General features: G+C 47.5%; 2 protein-coding genes across 2 annotated transcripts; both read right to left on the bottom strand.

Annotated features, from left to right (window-relative positions):
• Positions 1–3,369: 3,369 nt before the first annotated feature.
• LOC124662005 (UDP-glycosyltransferase 88A1-like) lies at positions 3,370–5,043 on the bottom strand. The gene has a single exon (XM_047199896.1). The coding sequence runs from the start codon at positions 5,041–5,043 to the stop codon at positions 3,598–3,600; it is 1,446 nt and encodes a 481-aa protein (XP_047055852.1). The 3' UTR covers positions 3,370–3,597.
• Positions 5,044–7,050: 2,007 nt separating this feature from the next.
• LOC124661709 (anthocyanidin 5,3-O-glucosyltransferase-like) lies at positions 7,051–8,728 on the bottom strand. Its single transcript, XM_047199589.1, has one exon. The coding sequence runs from the start codon at positions 8,684–8,686 to the stop codon at positions 7,226–7,228; it is 1,461 nt and encodes a 486-aa protein (XP_047055545.1). The 5' UTR covers positions 8,687–8,728; the 3' UTR covers positions 7,051–7,225.
• Between the last annotated feature and the right edge of the window lie 10,409 nt (positions 8,729–19,137).

Here is a 19,137-nt window from a genome sequence, read left to right as displayed (position 1 = left end):
AACGGCTCGATCGGAGAACGTTGAACGAGATGGCGCGATCGAGAAAAAAAACAATGCCAGAAGAGGCTGCCATCCGGGCCCTACATCCCTCGGCGGTGCGGATTTGCGTTGACTCGGCCGGCGAACCCGAGAATTCGCGATGCACCACGTCCCGGGCCACCATACGCGACGTTTTGGCCGCTTTCGTCGGGCTAGGTGGCCTCAAAAACGAGAAAAAAAAGTTTTGACATGCACCACGGAGGGACCAAAATCGTCGGCCATGGTACACCAGCAACCACGGCGCGACTTCAACTTCGTCGGCCATGGCAACTTTTCTTGTAGTGGAATAAGTATTCTGTGAAATATAGCCTAAGAGACCCACACGGTGCACACACTGTCACCTTTACACACGTGGGACAAGGAGTCTCCGGAGATCACATAAGTAAAACCCACTTGACTAGCATAATGACATCTAGATTACAAGCATCATCATATGAATCTCAATCATGTAAGGCAGCTCATGAGATTATTGTATTGAAGCACATAGGAGAGAGATGAACCACATAGCTACCGGTACAGCCCCGAGCCTCGATGGAGAACTACTCCCTCCTCATGGGAGACAGCAGCGTTGATGAAGATGGCGGTGGTGTCGATGGAGGAGCCTTCCGGGGGCACTTCCCCGTCCCGGCGGCGTGCCGGAACAGAGACTCCTGTCCCCAGATCTTGGCTTCGCGATGGCGGCGGCTCTGGAAGGTTTCTCGTACCGTGGCTTTTTCGTATCGTGTTTTAGGTCTGTGACCTTTATATAGGCGAAGAGGCGGCGTCGGAGGGTCAACGAGGTGGCGACACCATAGGGTGGCGCGGGCCACACCCAGGCCGCGCCGGCCTATGGTCCCGTGGGCCTGTGCCCTCTCTCTGGCGGTTCTCGGGTGTTCTGGATGCTTCCGGGCAAAATAGGATGCTGGGTCTTGATTTCGTCCGATTCCGAGAATATTTCCTTACTAGGATTTACGGAACCAAAAACAGCGAAAAACGAGGAACTGGCCCTTCGGCATCTCGTCAATAGGTTAGTTCCGGAAAACGCATAAATATGACATAAATTATGCATAAAACATGTAGATATCATCAATAATGTGGCATGGAACATAAGAAATTATCGATACGTCGGAGACGTATCAATGATATCTCTTTTCTCATGTTTCCTGACTCACCTCCTCCTGTGCCTCCGGTCCCTACTCTGTCGAGTCTCTCACCACCTTCTCCTCCTTCACCCGCCAGACCCCCCTCTCCTCCCTCACCACCGTCCCCACCCTCCACATCTTCCCCTCCCATGTCACCTTCCTCAACTACGGTTGTCCCTTCCTACCCTTTTCACTACTCCCGTCGTCCCCGTGAGGATGATGCTACTTCTCCTGCTATACCTCTACCTCGGATGCGATGCCCCCTCTGTCCGAGCCAACTCACCATCTTCGTGCTCATCCTCGTCCTCCTCCTGATCGCTATTCTCCCACTCACTACGGTCTTTCTGCTACCCTTGAGCTGACCACTTATCGGGATGCCCTTGCTCATCCCGAATGGCAGCTAGCGATGGCTGAGGAGATTGCTGCTCTTGAGCGTACTGGCACTTGGGATGTTGTCACTCCTCCTTCCTCTGTTCGTCCCATCACCTGCAAGTGGGTCTACAATGGTTCTCTTGAGCGCTACAAGGCTCGCATTGTCGCTCGCGGCTTTCAGCAGGAGCATGGCCGTGACTATGACGAGACCTTTGCTCCCGTGGCTCACATGACCACAGTTCGTACTCTTCTTGCTGTCGCTTCTGTTCGCCACTGGTCTGTCTCTCAGCTTGATGTACAGAATGCTTTCCTTAACGGTGAGTTAAGTGAGGAGGTATACATGCAGCCACCTCCTGGCTACTCTGTTCCCGATGGCATGGTTTGTCGTCTCCGGCGGTCTCTCTATGGCCTTAAGCAAGCCCCTCACGCCTGGTTTCAGCGTTTTGCCTCTGTGGTCATCGCTGCTGGTTTCGTCCCTAGCGCCCATGACCCTGCGCTTTTTGTCCACACATCCTCTCGTGGTCGGACTCTGCTTCTTCTTTATGTTGATGACATGATCATCACAGGCGACGACCCTGAGTACATTGCCTTTGTCAAGGCCCGTCTTCGCGATCAGTTTCTCATGACTGATCTTGGTGATCTTGGTCCTCTCCGCTACTTTCTTGGGCTTGAGGTTTCCTCTACCTCCGATGGCTTCTATATCTCCCAGGAGAAGTATATTCAGGACCTTCTCACTCGTGCCGCTCTTGGTGATGAGCGCATTATTGAGACTCCTATGGAGCTCAATGTCCGTCTCCGGTCCACTGATGGTGACCTTCTTCCCGACCCGACTCGCTATCGTCACTTGGTTGGGAGTCTTGTCTACCTTGCTGTCACACGTCCTGACATCTCCTACCCAGTCCATATTCTGAGTCAGTTCATGGCTGCTCCAACTAGTGTCCACTATAGTCATCTTCTTCATGTCCTTCGCTATCTTCGTGGCACTATCTCTCGTCGGCTTTTCTTTCCTCGCTCCAGCTCCTTACAGCTCCAGACCTACTCAGATGCCACCTGGGCTAGCGATCCGGAGGATCGCAAGTCTCTTTCGCCTCTCGTGTCTTTCTTGGTGGCTCTCTCATTGCTTGGAAGACCAAGAAGCAGGTTGCAGTCTCTCGTTCGAGTGTTGAGGCTGAGTTGCGAGCGATGGCTCTATTGACGGCTGAGGTGACTTGGTTGCGCTGGTTACTTGCGGACTTTGGTGTCTCTGCTGATGCCCCGACTCCGCTCTTATCGGACAGTACTGGTGCCATCAGTATTGCGCGTGCCGGTGAAGCACGAGCTCACCAAACACATCGGTGTTGATGCCTTCTATGTGCGTCATGCTGTGCAGCATCAGGTTATGGCTCTTCATTATGTGCCTTCAGAGCTTCAGCTTGCTGACTTCTTCACGAAGGCCCGGACTAGAGCACGAGCATGGTTTCTTTCTCTCCAAACTCAGTGTTGTTGATCCACCATGAGTTTGAGGGGGGTGTTAGAGTTGTATAGTTCCTTTTCCGTTATTCCCCAGTGTATGAGGGGCTTACCTGCACATTATCACACATGTACATGTACTGGCCTATGGCCCTCTGTGAATACTAGTTGCTCATTCACAACACCAGAAACTTGTATTCTGATTCGATGTTGTCACTCTTGCTTGGGGTTTGAAACCCACTTTCATCTAAAAAATTGTATTTTCTCATGTGACTAACCCCCTGTCATCTATTTTTTTTTTATATATTTCTCATGTGACTAAGACTTAAGCTATCAACCGAGATATGGACAAACATTTATTTGGCACACAGTTCAGAATCGGCTAGCGACCAGAGATAAACGAGACACGTACATGCTGTCTTTTGCATACATAGTGTACTCAATCCTAAAAGCAACTTATTAAGACGCTGCCCCTCTACTGCGCAAGCCACCATATACGTTTCACAAACGGTACTACATACCAGCAACTTAAGTGATTGATTGATCAGGCTGCACTTTGGCCTAGCGAGATACTCATAGACGACAAGAGCAGTTCGAAAGAGCAAGCTGGAATACGTCACTCGGCTATCTGCTCTCCGATACTATCCACATCCAAGAGAAACTGAACGAACGCCGCCCTTGACGAGCCCCCTTCCTCCAGCGCCGCCTCCACCTCCTGTTTGCGAGCAGAAACCCGCGCCCTAAGCTGTCTCCCATCCTCGCCCTCTATCACCAGCCTCACCTTGGCCTCCACCTCCTCCGCCTTCACAAAACCAGTCATGTACCCATCCAGCTCCACCGCGACGCCCATGTCCTCTGTCATGCACACCTTGTTCATCTTTTGCTCCGCGTCCAACGGCCAACACAGCATCGGGACTCCCGCGGAGACGGCTTCCAGCACCGAGTTCCACCCACAGTGCGTCACGAACGCGCCGGTCGCGCGGTGGCGGAGCACGTCCACCTGGGGTGCCCACGACTTGACGACGAGGCCCCTGTCCTTGGTCCGCTCTAGGAACCCCTCCGGCATCAGCGCATCAAGGTCCGGCTCAGGGCGCACCTCCAAGTATTTCTTCGCGTCTTGGCTTTCGGCCGGCGTCCGCACGGACCATAGGAACCGCTGCCCGGACCTCTCTAGGCCAGCGGCTATCTCCTTTAGCTGCTCCGCGGAGACCGTGCCCTTGCTTCCGAAGCAGAGGAACACGACGCTGCGGTCCAGCTGCGAATCAAGCCACGCGAGGCACTCGTTCCTCTCCGCGCCGTCGCCACCCTTCACGCCCTCGCTAACCAACGGCCCAACGCAGTAGACCGGAGGCAGGACCCTGCCGGGGACACAGAGCGGGTCCCTGAGCGATTGCACCGCCCGGCTCTCCAGCGACTCGAACGTGTTCACGAGAACGCCCATCGTCTCGGTGTTGCGCTTCCAGATGTTGGTCATCGCCTTGCACAACTCGTCCTCCGGGTGCTCCAGCAGCTCCTTGATGAGATGGGACGCCGGCATGGGCGGAACACCGAGGAATTCAAGCGGCGTGTCCCCGAGCTCCTTCAGGCCAGTCCGCCTGCTGGCTATGAGCGCTGGGAACTGGGTCAGGACGGACAGGCACGATGCACCTGAGGCGAAGAACGTGTAGACCGGGATGCCGAGCTTCACGCAGACGTCCAGAGCGTGGACGCAGAACATGTCGAGGACAACGGAGTGCAACCGTTTCCGGGGGAAGGAGAGGAGGAATGCTTCGAGCAGCTGGTTGTAATCGAGAAAGAGCTGGAGAAAGAGTAGGACTGGGTGCTTGCCCGAGGCAGCGAAGTCGGGGGCAGGGAGTGCCGGGAGGAAGTGGAAAGAGATGGACGGGTTGGAGGCGGCGATCCGCTGGATGGCGGCTGCGCCGGAGTCGGACGACTTGAAGGGCGGCTCGACCATCACCATGGTGACATCGTAGCCGTGCTTGAGGAAGACGTTGGCTAGCTCGGCCATGGCAACGACATGACTAACGCCGGCGCCGGGGTACAGGACGACGGTCTTCTTCATCTTGTCCGTGCTGAGAGGTGGTTGGACTTGCTCAGTATTGCAAAATACAGATGCTTTGGGAATCTTTTGGGAGATGGAAATGCTTGCTGCTGCCGTGTGCTTTCTTATAGCTGTGTTCAGCCTTGCGGGTGAAGTAATTTGGACCTGGAACCGTTTAGAGTCAAAGATGCGCGGATTAGTATTATGGAGAATTGATTGCGAAATCTACCTTCAATACGTACTAAGTAAAGTAAATTTGTGGAAGTCAATGGACAGTGGTTGAGGAGTTCCGGCACGTGGTGATGTTTCCTGCTAGCTAGCTGCAGCTTGGATACCGGATACCTTGCGGAGGAAGCATACACGTGATAGGGGTTTGAATCGGGGCACGCGGCAGCTCATAGGGTTAATTTCTCTAGCTCTTGTTTCGGAAACAAAGAGAAGACTTGAATTGTTTTACGAAGAAGTATTATTAGGAGATTCTGATCATCAACAAGGAGCCAAAGTTTGGAGAGCGGGGACACCGAAGAAAAAACCTTTTTACCTGCATTTTCTGCATCGTTTCCGAAGAGTAAACCGCACCAGCAATTTTAATTCTTTTCCGGCACCTTCAATTAGATCCCGATTTTTACGAAAACAGAGAGAAGATTTGAATACAACACATCTTTTCCCGCACTACTTTCTCAGTGGACTGTTCTCGCTTTTGTGGTTGTGTCCAAACAGACCACACGCCCCACAAAATCGAGGAGCCTTCTCATATTGTATTTTATAGAATTCACGTTGACCTTCTCGCACAATGGAAACAAATCTGACCGGAACTTTCCTCACATCCAATCTTATTTTGATACGAACAAAATTGCCCATCCCTTACACATCTGTTTCAATCTTGATCACCTTCCGAACTTTCTTTTCTGGAGGTTCTTGATCAGAGCAACATTACGGTACCCAACCGACAATTTATGAATTTGAAGCCATGTATCAAAACAATGGAGATCAATTGTATCCGGATCTACCAGACCATCATATTCCTCGATACAGACAATATTTTGGCGAAACAGCCACGGCCCACCTTCAATTACCTTCAACCAATCCCCCAAACAAAAACACTGCACCGTAAACAGATTCCCTTCAAGATGGTTGAATTCTATCCTCTGAGCTGGGGACCATGCGTTGCGCATATGTTGTTCAAAAGTTACAGGACTGAAATTGTTCGTTGTGTACCTTCGCTAGAACCATCCACTTGATCCCATGCTTTGGAGCAGACTCCTCCTCTTCAAAAATCAGATCATCCAATTCATCATCCTCAATACCTAACCGGGCCAGCATGTCCCCGATCCCCGATCGCCTCTTCTTTCTTTCATCCAAATCCGCTAGCCTGATTGTTTAATTTTGCTGTACTCCTCATCCTTCCTTGGTCGGAGAAGAGACTTCTCGCCAGAACCCTAGCCGCCCTTGAAAGCCTTGTTTCCGTCGGGTGCGAGAGGAAACCACGCGGTGACGGGCACCGTGGGAGGCAGGTTTAACCCGTACGAGGCTGAGAGCTAACCCTCATCGGAGAAAACTTCCGCGCGATGTCAGGAAACCTAGATCGCCTCGGAGAGCGTCTAGTCCGTAAATTCGGGTTAGGAAGGTTTCAAGTTTACGAAACAGACAACATGCATGCATGCATATGGAGACATGAATAGTTAACGACCTACCTATGCTCCACTCTTGGGCTGGCCAACGTGCTGCAACTCTTGGGCCTGGCCCAACAGAAGACACAGCTACTACATATACGAAGGGAGACGGACCGAATCAAGGCGCCTTGGAACTGAATGATTAGCCTCGGCCTGGAAGGCGAGGACTGGCGTGAGTGCTTGCTTCATGTGTTCATCTTCTTCCTCTAGATTCCCCAAAATCCCTTGAATTCTTCATGTGATACATCTGTAATCCGAATCGATCGGTTGTCTAATTGAGCACTAGTACTACTGTGTTGTTTACATGAATATCCACCGTACACAATGCATGTCATAGTGCAAATCTGAGAAAAGAATAAGGAGGGAAAAGGTGGGCGGGCTCACTCTGCCTTCATCTTGCTCAAGATTGAAAACTAGAAATAGAAAATCTACATAGATGACACTAAGTTTGAAAGGTGCAGAAACAAGCATAATTTGCACATAACAGCAAAAGTATCGCTCCCCAAATCAAACTTGAGAGGTTTAGAGCTTCACATCAATCCTGCGAGTGGGGTTGCAGTATCCAGATTCTGGAGGAATTGAACAAACGCCGAGTAAGACGAGCCCCCTTCTTTGAGCGCCTCGGCTGCTCCTTCCTTGGCTGCCGCCGCCCGGTCCCTGAGCGCCTTGCCGCCGTCGGACGCCATGACCCACCTGACTTTCTCCTCCACCTCCTGGGCCTTAACCAGTTCCTGGTTGTAGCCTCTGATCTCCACCCCGAGCTTCATCTCTTCCACTATGTGCACCTTGTTGACCCTCTGCTCGGCGTAGAGCGGCCAGCAGAGCAGCGGCAGCCCTGCGGTGACGCCCTCGAGCGCCGAGTTCCAGCCGCAGTGCGTGACGAACGCGCCGGTGGCCCTGTGGCGGAGCACCTCCACCTGCGGCGCCCAGGACTTGACGACGAACCCTCTGTTTTTTGTCCTCTCCAAGAAGCCGTCCGGCAGGAGCGCGTCGAGGTCGGGCTCCGGCAGCGGGTCGCCGTACTTGAAGTCTGGGCTGCGCGGGCTCCGGACAACCCACAGAAACCTCTCTCCTGATTTCTCGAGCCCCACCGCGATCTCCAGAAGCTGCTTGGCGGAGAAGGTGCCCAGGCTGCCGAAGGAGAGGAACACTACGCTCTTGTCTGGCTGCGCGTCCAGCCACGTGGTGCACTCGTGCTCCTTGCCTCCACCTCCGGCCGAGACTAACGGCCCGATGCAGTAGACCGGCGGCGTGGCACCACCAGGGACACAGAGTCCGTCTCTTAGAGCGCGCACCGCGCGCGGCTCCAGCGAGTCGAACGAATTGATGAGAATCCCGTCGGCACGAGGCATTCTGTCAAACATGCCAATGATGACCGGTAGCGCCCCGCCGCCGCCGGTAACTTCGTTGGGCAAGTCCGAAGCCTTGAACGGAGGAACGCCCGGGAAAGTGATCACAGAGTCGCCGAGCTCATTCATCTTCGCAGTGCTGCCGGCGACCATGCTCGGCAGGTTGAGGAAAATGGCGAGGGCGGCGGCGCCCGACGCGAAGAAGTAGTAGACCGGCAGCTTGAGCTCGGCCGCGACGTCCTGGGCGTCGACGCAGAACATGTCGAGGATGAGCGCGTCGACGGAGGGCAGCGAGCGGAGGAAGTCGCGGAGGGGCGCGTTCATGGTGGTGAGGAACTGCGATATCTTGGTGAGGTGGTGCTCCATGGACGCGACTTGAGAGTTTGATGAGTCCACGTGCGCGGGCGGCGGCGGCGGCAGGACGTGGAAGTCGACGGAGGGGTTGGAGGTCTTGGCGCGGGCGACCGCGTCCGAGAAGTCCGTGGACTTGGTCTCCGGGTCGACGAGCGCCACGATGACGGCCACGCCGTGCTTGAGGAACACCTTGGCGAGCTCGACCATGGGCACCAGGTGGCCGACGCCAACGCCAGGGTACAGCACGACGGTTTTCTTCATTGCTAGTTTCACCTCTTCTTCTCGCATGCGTGTGGCTGAAATCTGTGGTTTTGATGTCGAACAGACAGTTCCTGCTCTGCTCTTGCCACAAGCCCACAACCCAGCTGCGCGATGTATATAACGACGCTGTCTGGAACAAGTGCATGTTGGATTTGGTGTCATTTTTGGTAGGGCCCAAGTTAGACTACTCACAAAGTCACAATATGTATCAGCTTAGTATCATATATACATATATTTAATGCATAAAACAATCTAAAGTGGCACTATAATAAGATGAGATATCATAATAATATTATAGACAGATATCATAGCATGAATAATTAAACAAATAAATGTGAAATATATCTTGTACAAAACTTTACATTAAGATTTTACAAATCAGTAAATATAAAAATAATATGATACTACTATATAATACCATGTATTATAGTGATAACATCATGTACTCCGTACTAGCATCGTATGCATGATACTGCTACGTTATATAACTTATATTATCCCGTGTGACTAGTTTTACAGTGGAAATAGTTTAGGCAATATGTGGGCGCTTGAGATTGAGATGAGCTTAGCGTCACGTATGAATATTGCTCCGGTATTTTGAGGTTCATGTTTTCTTTAATAGGGTTTGTGTATGTCCAAGTTGACTGAGATATCAGTCAACTGTAACTGTAGTTTCCATAAAAGTCAAACTGAAGCATCTTTTTATAGATGACTGAGATATAGGAAATTTAGGTCAACTGAGTCATAAAAAATTCCTTTTTCATAATAGACACAAAATGTTCGGCTTTATAAATTAATAAAGCCAAAGCGGACAAAAGATGCAAAGTGTTAAAGAAAAAACCACTTACAGAGCAGAGCAAAGACTAGGATAAAACTAAAAAAAGCAGAACACAACTACACTACGTTGAGCTCCGCCAAAGAGGAAGAGCGCATGCTAGGTGGGCAAAGTGGCCAGGCCGGAGCTCACCCTGGAGCTCGAGTGCACCAAAAAATGTTGCACACGTCCAAGACACACATTACACCATTGTAGGCAGCACCACCGGGGGACGATGACTCAAACCAGCAGAGGGGCCGCCACAATAGCTAAAACAAGCTTGGCATCGAAGACGAATGAGAAGATAGAACATAGCCTCGGTAAGGCGCAAAAACAAAGCGCCATGTGGAGTCCACCAACCATGGCCACGGTTCGACCCCATGTCCGAAGCCAGTGGTGACGATGTCGTAAAAAGTGCTTGTGTGGGGACGAACCCAAGCCCGCCGCGACACTAGCAACGGTAGCGGATGACATCCCGCTAGCGGTTGGCCACGACCATGTCGCTCGACGAACATAGCACAAAGGTGTGGGCCCCTCAATTGTCCAGACCAGCCTCCCATTATGCGAAGGAGCCATGTATCCACGACTTCATCGCTCGAAAGGAAACAACTTTGCCACCGGGACATACACATTGAAGCTGAGGAAATGTAAATCCTGGACGGTGCCTCCAAGGAGGTCACGCCACAGAAGCACCGCCACCGCCCAATCCGTCAAGCAGACCAGGTGTTCACCCGTTGCAAGAACGAGGGGGCAGCAAGGTGAAGCCACCACATCGCCCTCAATGGGAGAAATGACGCACATGAGCGTCACGAACAGCCGCACCAACACCATTGGACCGAGGATTCGCTTGGCGCCAACGTCTAGGGAGGGGATGTCAGGAAGGTTAGGTTACGGGTGGCGGCGAGAAATCGCCCGGTGAACCGCAGGAGCCGCTCTGTAAAAAAGTTCCACTTACCGAAATGATCAAAGACATGATTTTCTTGGAGGTTTGTGTTTCACGGCAATACACGTCCAAGAAGAAGAACCACGAGGCGCACCTGTCACGGCGCATACGTACATGCGGCCGCCGAGCTACGAGGCGAGTGCGGGTTCGTGTTTGCTTCCGGTCCGTTGGACTTCAGTGAATCCTCCTTGCCTTGGGATACCGCTAGCTGTGGGCCTGTGGCTGCAACGTAAGCCGTGACGCTGATGTTTACGGACCCTCTAATGCCGATCTCGGCCAGGTATCGATCGACGTCTTCTAGAAGGCGTCGCTTGCTGTCCACGGCGTTTCTCCTGCAAATTCTGCCGCGATCACATGCCGCAGCGGCATGAATGGATGTCTTCGCTAGGATAGGATTGATGGGGCGTTCTGTTTTAGGGCATTTTCAGCGGGCGGCCCGACATATTTTAGTAGGAGAGCTAGCATGAATATTTAGAGGTGTATTGTTGGATTCTTCTATGGGATGCATGGGCATCCTCAAGCTTAGTTTTTAGTTTTTGATCACAATCCGCATGCACAACTTTAGTATGTTTAAAGGTAGCAAGGTTAATTTTATTATAGTTGATAACATTATTATCACTAAATTCCGTTTTGCACATTTGAAGGATAATAGAGATGCGTCCTTTCATCACACGTGCCTCATGACTAGTACCGAGGGATTCTAATTCATGGGTTGCAATATAAGCAACATATTTCTCAACTTGCTCTATATTTTGACATGCAAATTTACAATCTTGATAAGCAACAATTATAGGATCACTATTATGCTTACATTGGTACTGAGAGTGTTTGTAGCCATTTTTAGTGCAGCAAGTGATATTATGTAGTTCACAAAAATCAGTAGCAATTTCGTTGAGGTGCTCAAGCAATTCATATACCCTATTTCCTTCTCTAGTTGATCTGTATTCATAATAAGCTCTCAAAGTTTGGACACCCATAATTCAAAGAATACTAAATTTTATGGATTTTTTGCATTATATAAAAAAGAACTAACAAGCAAAAACTAAAAACAAGCAAACAAAACTAAAACAAGACAAATAAAATACGACGTAAAATCTAAAAGAGATAAGAGAGCTCACAACGATGTTACCTCCCCAAGCTTTGGTGAGACCCGGTGCTAGAAATGTCTTCAGGCGCCAGAAAATGCTCTGTGGTGTAACTCTTCTCAGTTCCCCGACAACGGCACCATGAAATACTTTCATGTCGATTGACGGGGCTTGATGGAGTGTCTTGATTACTCCTAGGCAACGACGTCAGAAAATTTCTTGATGACGTTGGGACTCCAAGTGCAGAGTGTTGCGTCAGCAAAGTAATTTTCTAACAAGGGTGACTCGAGGGTTTATATCGAACTCTCGGGGAACTGGATGAAAGAGTATATTCTTATCTCTTCTTCAAGCAATCTTGCAGGTAAAGTAAATACCTTGTGTCCCCAACTCCACCGTGTGGTTATCAAGCACAAGGTTTTGCGTAAGTAAATAACACAAGTAGTAAAACAAGTAGTAAAGTAAACTAGATAAAGGAACTAAGTGAAACTGTAAAGAGATTGATAGTTTTGGTGTTTTGGGTGCAAATAAGAAAGATAAATATTTTTTTAATTTTCGGAATAAAATAGTGCAACAAATAGAAAACAATGTAAAAGCAATATAAAGATGCTTATGATAAAAAGTAGACCGGGGTTCATGGGTTTACTTGACTATTCTCTCGTCAAGTTGTGGTGGACAAAAAGCAATTCATCAATGAGATATGAAGGTACAAATTATATTATATGTAAGATCAGAATTAATATGGGCATCATGTCCTAACATAGAGATGATGCCTCTCTTATGCTCCACAAGAATGAAACTTCATCAATCTTGTATTAAGAAGTAACAGAGCATAGCAATAAGTACTTTAACATGAAGTTTAAATATCAAATATGCTACCTTGAACAAACAAGATCATCATTACTGTCACATGATGAACATAGCACGTGCATTCACTTTATCCCTAGTGAGGTAGCAAAATAAAAGCAAAACCTTAATATCTCTTGAATATATTGTCACTATCCAATCATTAAAACCGACTCCATCTAACACACATATCACCCCACACATGCTCTTGCATAGATGTTGGATCAGAACATAAACTTAATAACGGGGTACATAATATGCATCTATCAATACATCTCACAATATAATAAGATCAGATCTCATAAAGCAATATCATAGAACAAGGATCCACCACATAGGTATTACAAATATGGCCATAATCATGATAGGCAGCTCATATGCAACTAAGTACTATGAAGAACATGAGAGAAATAGATCAAGCTACTGCCACAAACTCGTTGTCCAGAGGTGGACTACTCCCTCTTGATCATGGTAACGATGATGAAGACATTGGAGAAGGTGGTGATACCTTCGGCTGTGATCCCGGCGGAGTTTCCCCCTCCAATCTTCTCTGCAGTAGCCTCTGTTTTGGGGTTTCTGTCTTTCTGCGGCGCTCTCTTCCCGAGAACTCTTCGAGGCCATATATATATAGGGGTTTTTAGGTAAAAATAAGTCGGTTCGCGAAAGAATAGGTCAAACGGACGCTCGAGGGCTGAACGGAGGTGGGTGGCGCGGCTAGACTTCTGGGCCACGCCACCTGGCCTCGTTCGGCCCTCGGGCCTCTCGAGGTTGCTTCAAAAGTCCATTGTGTTACTCCCGGTGAAAAAATGATGCTCCAAAAATCTCATGTCAATTTGACTCCGTATAAGTCCCTGAAAGTGAAAAATATGCGAAACATGGTTTTCCCGTTCTGCAGGGTTATAAACGAAACCGAGAGTGAATTTAGTGATCAGGGGGTACGTGAGCACGGCCTAGCCACCGTTGGATCAATGTTGAGATTCTCTTTGTGTCTCACGGCGACCAAACGGCGTGAAGGATACACGTCGCTTTCTAGCTATTGAACTGAACGAGACAGGCAAAGTGGCTCCACCCATGTTCTCATCCACCAAATCCAGTCAACGGGAGCTTGATGCGAGGCGATGGATTTCCAATTGCAGTCAACGAGAGCTCAAGAGGGCGGCAATGGAGATTCAGGCCGTGTTCCCCACGGTCTCCGATCTCGCGGTGTGCGCCGTGGTTGGCCCCTCCGGTTGATTCAAGCTGGACGACGATTCCGTTCGATTTCTATCTCTCTCCAATTCCGCTCGTCGATGTGTTAGTTCGATTCTGAGCTGTAGAGGGATTCGAGCACGGCCCCTCTCTCCACCTCGCATCGGCCCAATTCGTTCCGCTCCAGCATGGGTCCGGCTAGAGTCGGTCAGATTCTTCCTCACCTGCTGCTTCCTCCCCTACCAGGTGATGCACCGGCGACCTCCTCTGTCGTTCGTGTTGGAGATATGCCCAAGAGGCAATAATATTAGTTTGGTCACATATAAAAATGAATTTAAATCTCAATTAGGCTAAGTGTTGATTAAAAGGTAGCACAATGAGCTAAGAAGTTGTCTATGCTAGATTTAGAAGAGTTCTAAAAATATTGTGACGGATTCTACAAACAAAGGCAGAGTATGTCATTGTTTTGACAATGACTGAGGATGTTAAGTTAAGAGGTTCTTTGAGAACTTGGTGTAGTTCCGATAGTGTCAGAACTTTGAAGCTATATTGTGTATGACAATATTAGTGACATATTTCAGACCGCGGAATTAAGGTTCCACCGGAGGACTGAACATATAAGAATAATGCCGACTCATTTGGAAAATAAGTGATGCGTTGAGACGCAAATGAATTGCAAAATACATACGTTTCTGAGCGTGTCAGATCCGTTGACTAAAACCTCTCCCGTGAGCAAAACATGATAAAACACCGGAAGGCCAAGGTGTTATATCTTTACATATGTAAACTAGATTATTGACTCTAGTGCAAGTGGGAGACTGTTGGAGATATGCCCAAGAGGCAATAATAAAAGTGGTTATTATATATCTTTATGTTTATGATAAATGTTTATATACCATGCTATAATTGTATTAACTGAAACATTGATACATGTGTGATATGTAAACAACAAAGAGTCCCTAGTAAGCCTCTTAACTAGCTTGTTGATTAATAGATGATTAGTTTCATAATCATGAACATTGGATGTTATTAATAACAAGGTTATATCATTATATGAATGATGTAATGGACACACCCAATTAAGCGTAGCATAAGATCACGTCATTAAGTTATTTGCTATAAGCTTTCAATATATAGTTACCTAGTCCCTTCGACCATGAGATCATGTAAATCACTTATACCGGAAAGGTACTTCAATTACATCAAACGCCACTACGTAAATGGGTGGTTATAAAGGTGGGATTAAGTATCCGGAAAGTATGAGTTGAGGCATATGGATCAACAGTGGGATTTGTCCATCCCGATGACGGATAGATATACTCTGGGCCCTCTCGGTGGAATGTCGTCTAAATAGTTTGCAAGCATATGAATGGTTCATAAGAGACCACATACCACGGTACGAGTAAAGAGTACTTGTCATGAGACGAGGTTGAACAAGGTATAGAGATACCGATGATCAAACCTCAGACAAGTAAAATATCGCGTGATAAAGGGAATCGGTATCATATGTAAATGGTTCAGTCGATCACTAAAGTCATCGTTGAATATGTGGGAGCCATTATGGATCTCCAGATCCCGCTATTGGTTATTGGTCGGAGAGAAGTCTCAACCATGTCTACATAGTTCGCGAACCGTAGGGTGACACATTTAAGGTTTGATGTCGTTTAAGTAGATATGGAATATGGAATGGAGTTCGAAGTTTTGTTCGGAGTCTCGGATGGGATCCAGGACATCACGAGGAGTTCCGGAATGGTCCGGAGAATAAGATTCATATATAGGAAGTCACTTTCCAAGTTTGGAAATGATCCGGTGAATTTATGGAAGGTGGTTTCTAGAATTATCCGAGAATAAATCACTATGGAAGGAGGAGTCCCGGAGGGACTCCACAAACCCTAACCAGCCAACCAAGTGGGAGGGTGGAGTCCATGATGGACTCCACCTCCTTGGCCAGCCAAGTAAAGGGGGGAAGGGGAGAGTCCCTGTCCCTCTAGGTTTCGTCCATAAGGCAGTTTTTCTGTTGGGGTCTTATTCGAAGACTTTGGGCAAACCCTTGGGGTTCCACCTATATAATGAGGAGGAGAGGGAGGGGCTGCCCATGGCTTGGCCGCACCACCCCTGCCCCCTTGAGGCCGGCGCCCATAGCCCCCTCTCCCCAAACCCTAGCCTCCCCTCCTCCACATACAAACTCCCGCAGCGCATAGGCGAAGCCCTGCCGGAGTTCTCCACCATCACCACCACCACGCCGTCGTGCTGCCGGGATTCCGAGGAGGATCTACTACTTCCGCTGCCCGCTGGAACGGGGAGAAGAACGTCGTCTTCATCAACACCGAACGTGTGACCGAGTACGGAGGTGCTGCCCGATTGTGGCACCGTCAAGATCTTGTACGCGCTTTTGAAAGCGGCAAGTGATCGTCTACCGCAGCAACGAGAGCCTCCTCTTGTAGGCTTTGGAAATCTTCAAGGGTTAGTGTCGTTCATCCCATCGTTGCTCCCATCTTCTAGATTGCATCTTGGCTTGGATTGCGTTCTCGCGGTAGGAATTTTGTTTTGTTTTCTATGCTACGAATCCCTACAGTGGTATCAGAGCCAGGTTTATGCATAGATGGTTGCACGAGTAGAACACAATTGTTTTGTCGGCGTTGATGCTTATGTTGTCTTTAGTTTGAGTACTTTGCATCTTTGTGGCATAGTGGGATGAAGCGGCTCGGGCTAACTTTACATGACCGCGTTCATGAGATTTGCTCCACGCTCGACATGCAACTTGTATTGCATAAGTGGCTTTGCGGGTGTCTGTCTCTCCTACTATAGTGAAGATTCAATTTACTCTTCTATTGACAACACTAGTATCACCGTTGTGGTTCATGTTCGTAGGTAGATTAGATCTCACTCGAAAACCCTAAACCACGTAAAATATGCAAACCAAATTAGAGACGTCTAACTTGTTTTTGCAGGGTTTGGTGATGTGATATGGCCATAATGTAATGATGAATATGTATGAGATGATCATTATTGTATTGTGGCAACCGGCGGGAGCCTTATGGTTGTCTTTAAATTTCATGTTGAGTAGTATTTCAAAGTAGTTGTAATAGTTGCTACATGAGGTGTACAACCATGAAGACGGCGCCATGGACCTTGACGCTACGCCGACGATGATGGAGATCATGCCCGTTGATGATGGAGATCATGTCCGTGCTTTGGAGATGAAGACCGAAGACGCAAAGACTAAAGGGCCATATCATATCACATATGAATTGCATGTGATGTTAATACTTTATGCATCTTATTTTGCTTAGATAGCGACGGTAGCATTATAAGATGATCCCTCACATTAATATCAAGATAATAAAGTGTTCTCCCCTCGTATGCACCGTTGCACAGTTCATCGTTTCGAAGCATCTCGTGATGATCGGATGTGATAGACTCAACGTTCACATACAACGGGTGTAAGCCATGTTGCACACGCGAAATACTAGGGTTTGCTTGACGAGCCTAGCATGTACAGACATGGCCTCGGGACAACGGAAACCGAAAGGTTGAACACGAGTCATATGGATGATATGATCAACATGTTGATGTTCACCATTGAAGCTACATCATCTCACGTGATGATCGGTTTTGGTGTAGTGGATTTGGATCGTGTACCACTTAACAACTATGAGGGATGTTGTATTAAGTGGGAGTTCATTAGTAATTAGATTAAAACATGAACTAATTATCATGAACATAGTCTCGAGTAGTATTTTGAATTAATTTTGTAGTATTGGCATCCGTTTTCTACCATGCGCTAGTCTTGTTATTGAGATAGAAATATCGTTAAAATCCGACAAGAAACTTTACGGATTGGTACCGTATTGTTAAAGAATCAAGAAATGATTAAGTCCTATTGCAAACTTTTAGTAAACCTCACATTGTTGATTCAGAGAGCTATGGTTTCAATTAGTACCTAAAGTTATCTTATCTCCGTGAAACTTGAAGTTCAAATCTGTTTGAAAAGTAAGGAGCTGAAAATTTAGTTTTCAGAAATAATCAAGGTATGAGATATATATGATATCTAAGACCTTATTGCAAGATGATAGAATATAATTTGGTGAGACTACATAAACTCATAAGTTTTATGAGAATGTATGAAGGTTGAAGACGCAAGGCGTCCCAATCCTCCAACTATTGGGGCACTAACAATATTAGCATATCCATGAAGTGATCGTCCTTAGTATGCACCGTTGCTAAGACTCGTCGTTTCGAAGCATCACGTGTTGATCGGGTGTTATAGATTCTACGTGTGCATACAACGGGTGCAAGCCAGATTTGCACATGTGAATACTGAGGTTATACTTTACGAGCCTAGCATGTACAGACATGGTCTCGAAAAGTCTTCATGATATGATAAAATTATGAGTGAAATTGTTCATCATATTAAAAGGTTACTAATAGTGAAATCCGGAACACTTATCATATGATGATCAACTTCAAAGTAAGAACTTCAAGGTTATTGGTATTTGACCAACAAACCTAGAAGTTATTGATGTTGAAGTGTTTTTCTGAATAATGAGGAAAGCTAAAAGAGAAACTACAAAAAGATTGTTGGCAGAAAGAAAGAAAAGACTAGAAAGTCTAGCTCAGGTGTATATAAATGATATACATGTTATGAATGTATTCCTTGTTTGGTCACACAAGGAAATTCTTGGGTATTAGTACCATATTGGTTGGTATGAAGTGTCATACAAAACAACGCAATACAAGAATACAATGGCCTAAGTGATCGACAAGGAATATGATAGGAATGCACGTCCGGAACAAAAATAAAGTGTTATTATGTTCATCGTTGGCATTCTATCTAGCCCTTAGAATTTATAATAAAGAACTTAATAATTGTTATTTTGCTCTGGTCAAATGAAAACAATGAGTTGTTCAAATTATGACATTACTCCATGTACGATGGATAAGTTATTATAAATCTTAATGGTGAATCACATATACATAATTACTGACACTAAAATGCCATAAGGCAAATGATTAAGAATTCCACTTATTTGTGGAACCGCCATTTAGGTCATGTTAGAAAGGAACGCATGAAGGAACTCCATGCAAATGGATTTTGGAGTCATTTGATTTTTTGAATCGTTTGACGCTTGCAAATATTTTCTAAAGAGAATGACTAAAATACCGTTCTGTTATCACCAGAATTTGACCGGATCAGAGGTGGGCCGCGATTGGAGATGGGCTTGAAGAATATACATAGAAGAATTACATGAATCGGCCTTCCATACCAAGTTTGGGCTAGTTTGCCCGTGTATCTGTAACATAGTAGGATACGTGTCGTTTAGAAGTTAGAGTTTAACCCGTGCACGGTTAGGTGCACGCTCGAATTAGAAAGTCCCCCGGACTATAAATATGTATCTAGGGTTTATGAAATAAACAACAATCACGTTCACCACAAACCAATCTCGGCGCATCGCCAACTCCCCCATCTCGAGGGTTTCTTCCGGGTAAGCACCATGCTGCCTAGATCGCATCTTGCGATCTAGGCAGCTACACGTTTATTCGTCGTTCATGCGTTGCTCGTATCGAAGCCTTTTTGATGGCGAGCAACGTAGTTATCATAGGT

The sequence above is a fragment of the Lolium rigidum genome, chromosome 6, assembly GCF_022539505.1.
Source record: "Lolium rigidum isolate FL_2022 chromosome 6, APGP_CSIRO_Lrig_0.1, whole genome shotgun sequence".
Classification (NCBI taxonomy): Eukaryota; Viridiplantae; Streptophyta; class Magnoliopsida; order Poales; family Poaceae; genus Lolium; species Lolium rigidum.
The sequence above is the reverse complement of the archived record's forward strand: the minus strand, read 5'-3'. Positions and strand labels throughout refer to the sequence as shown.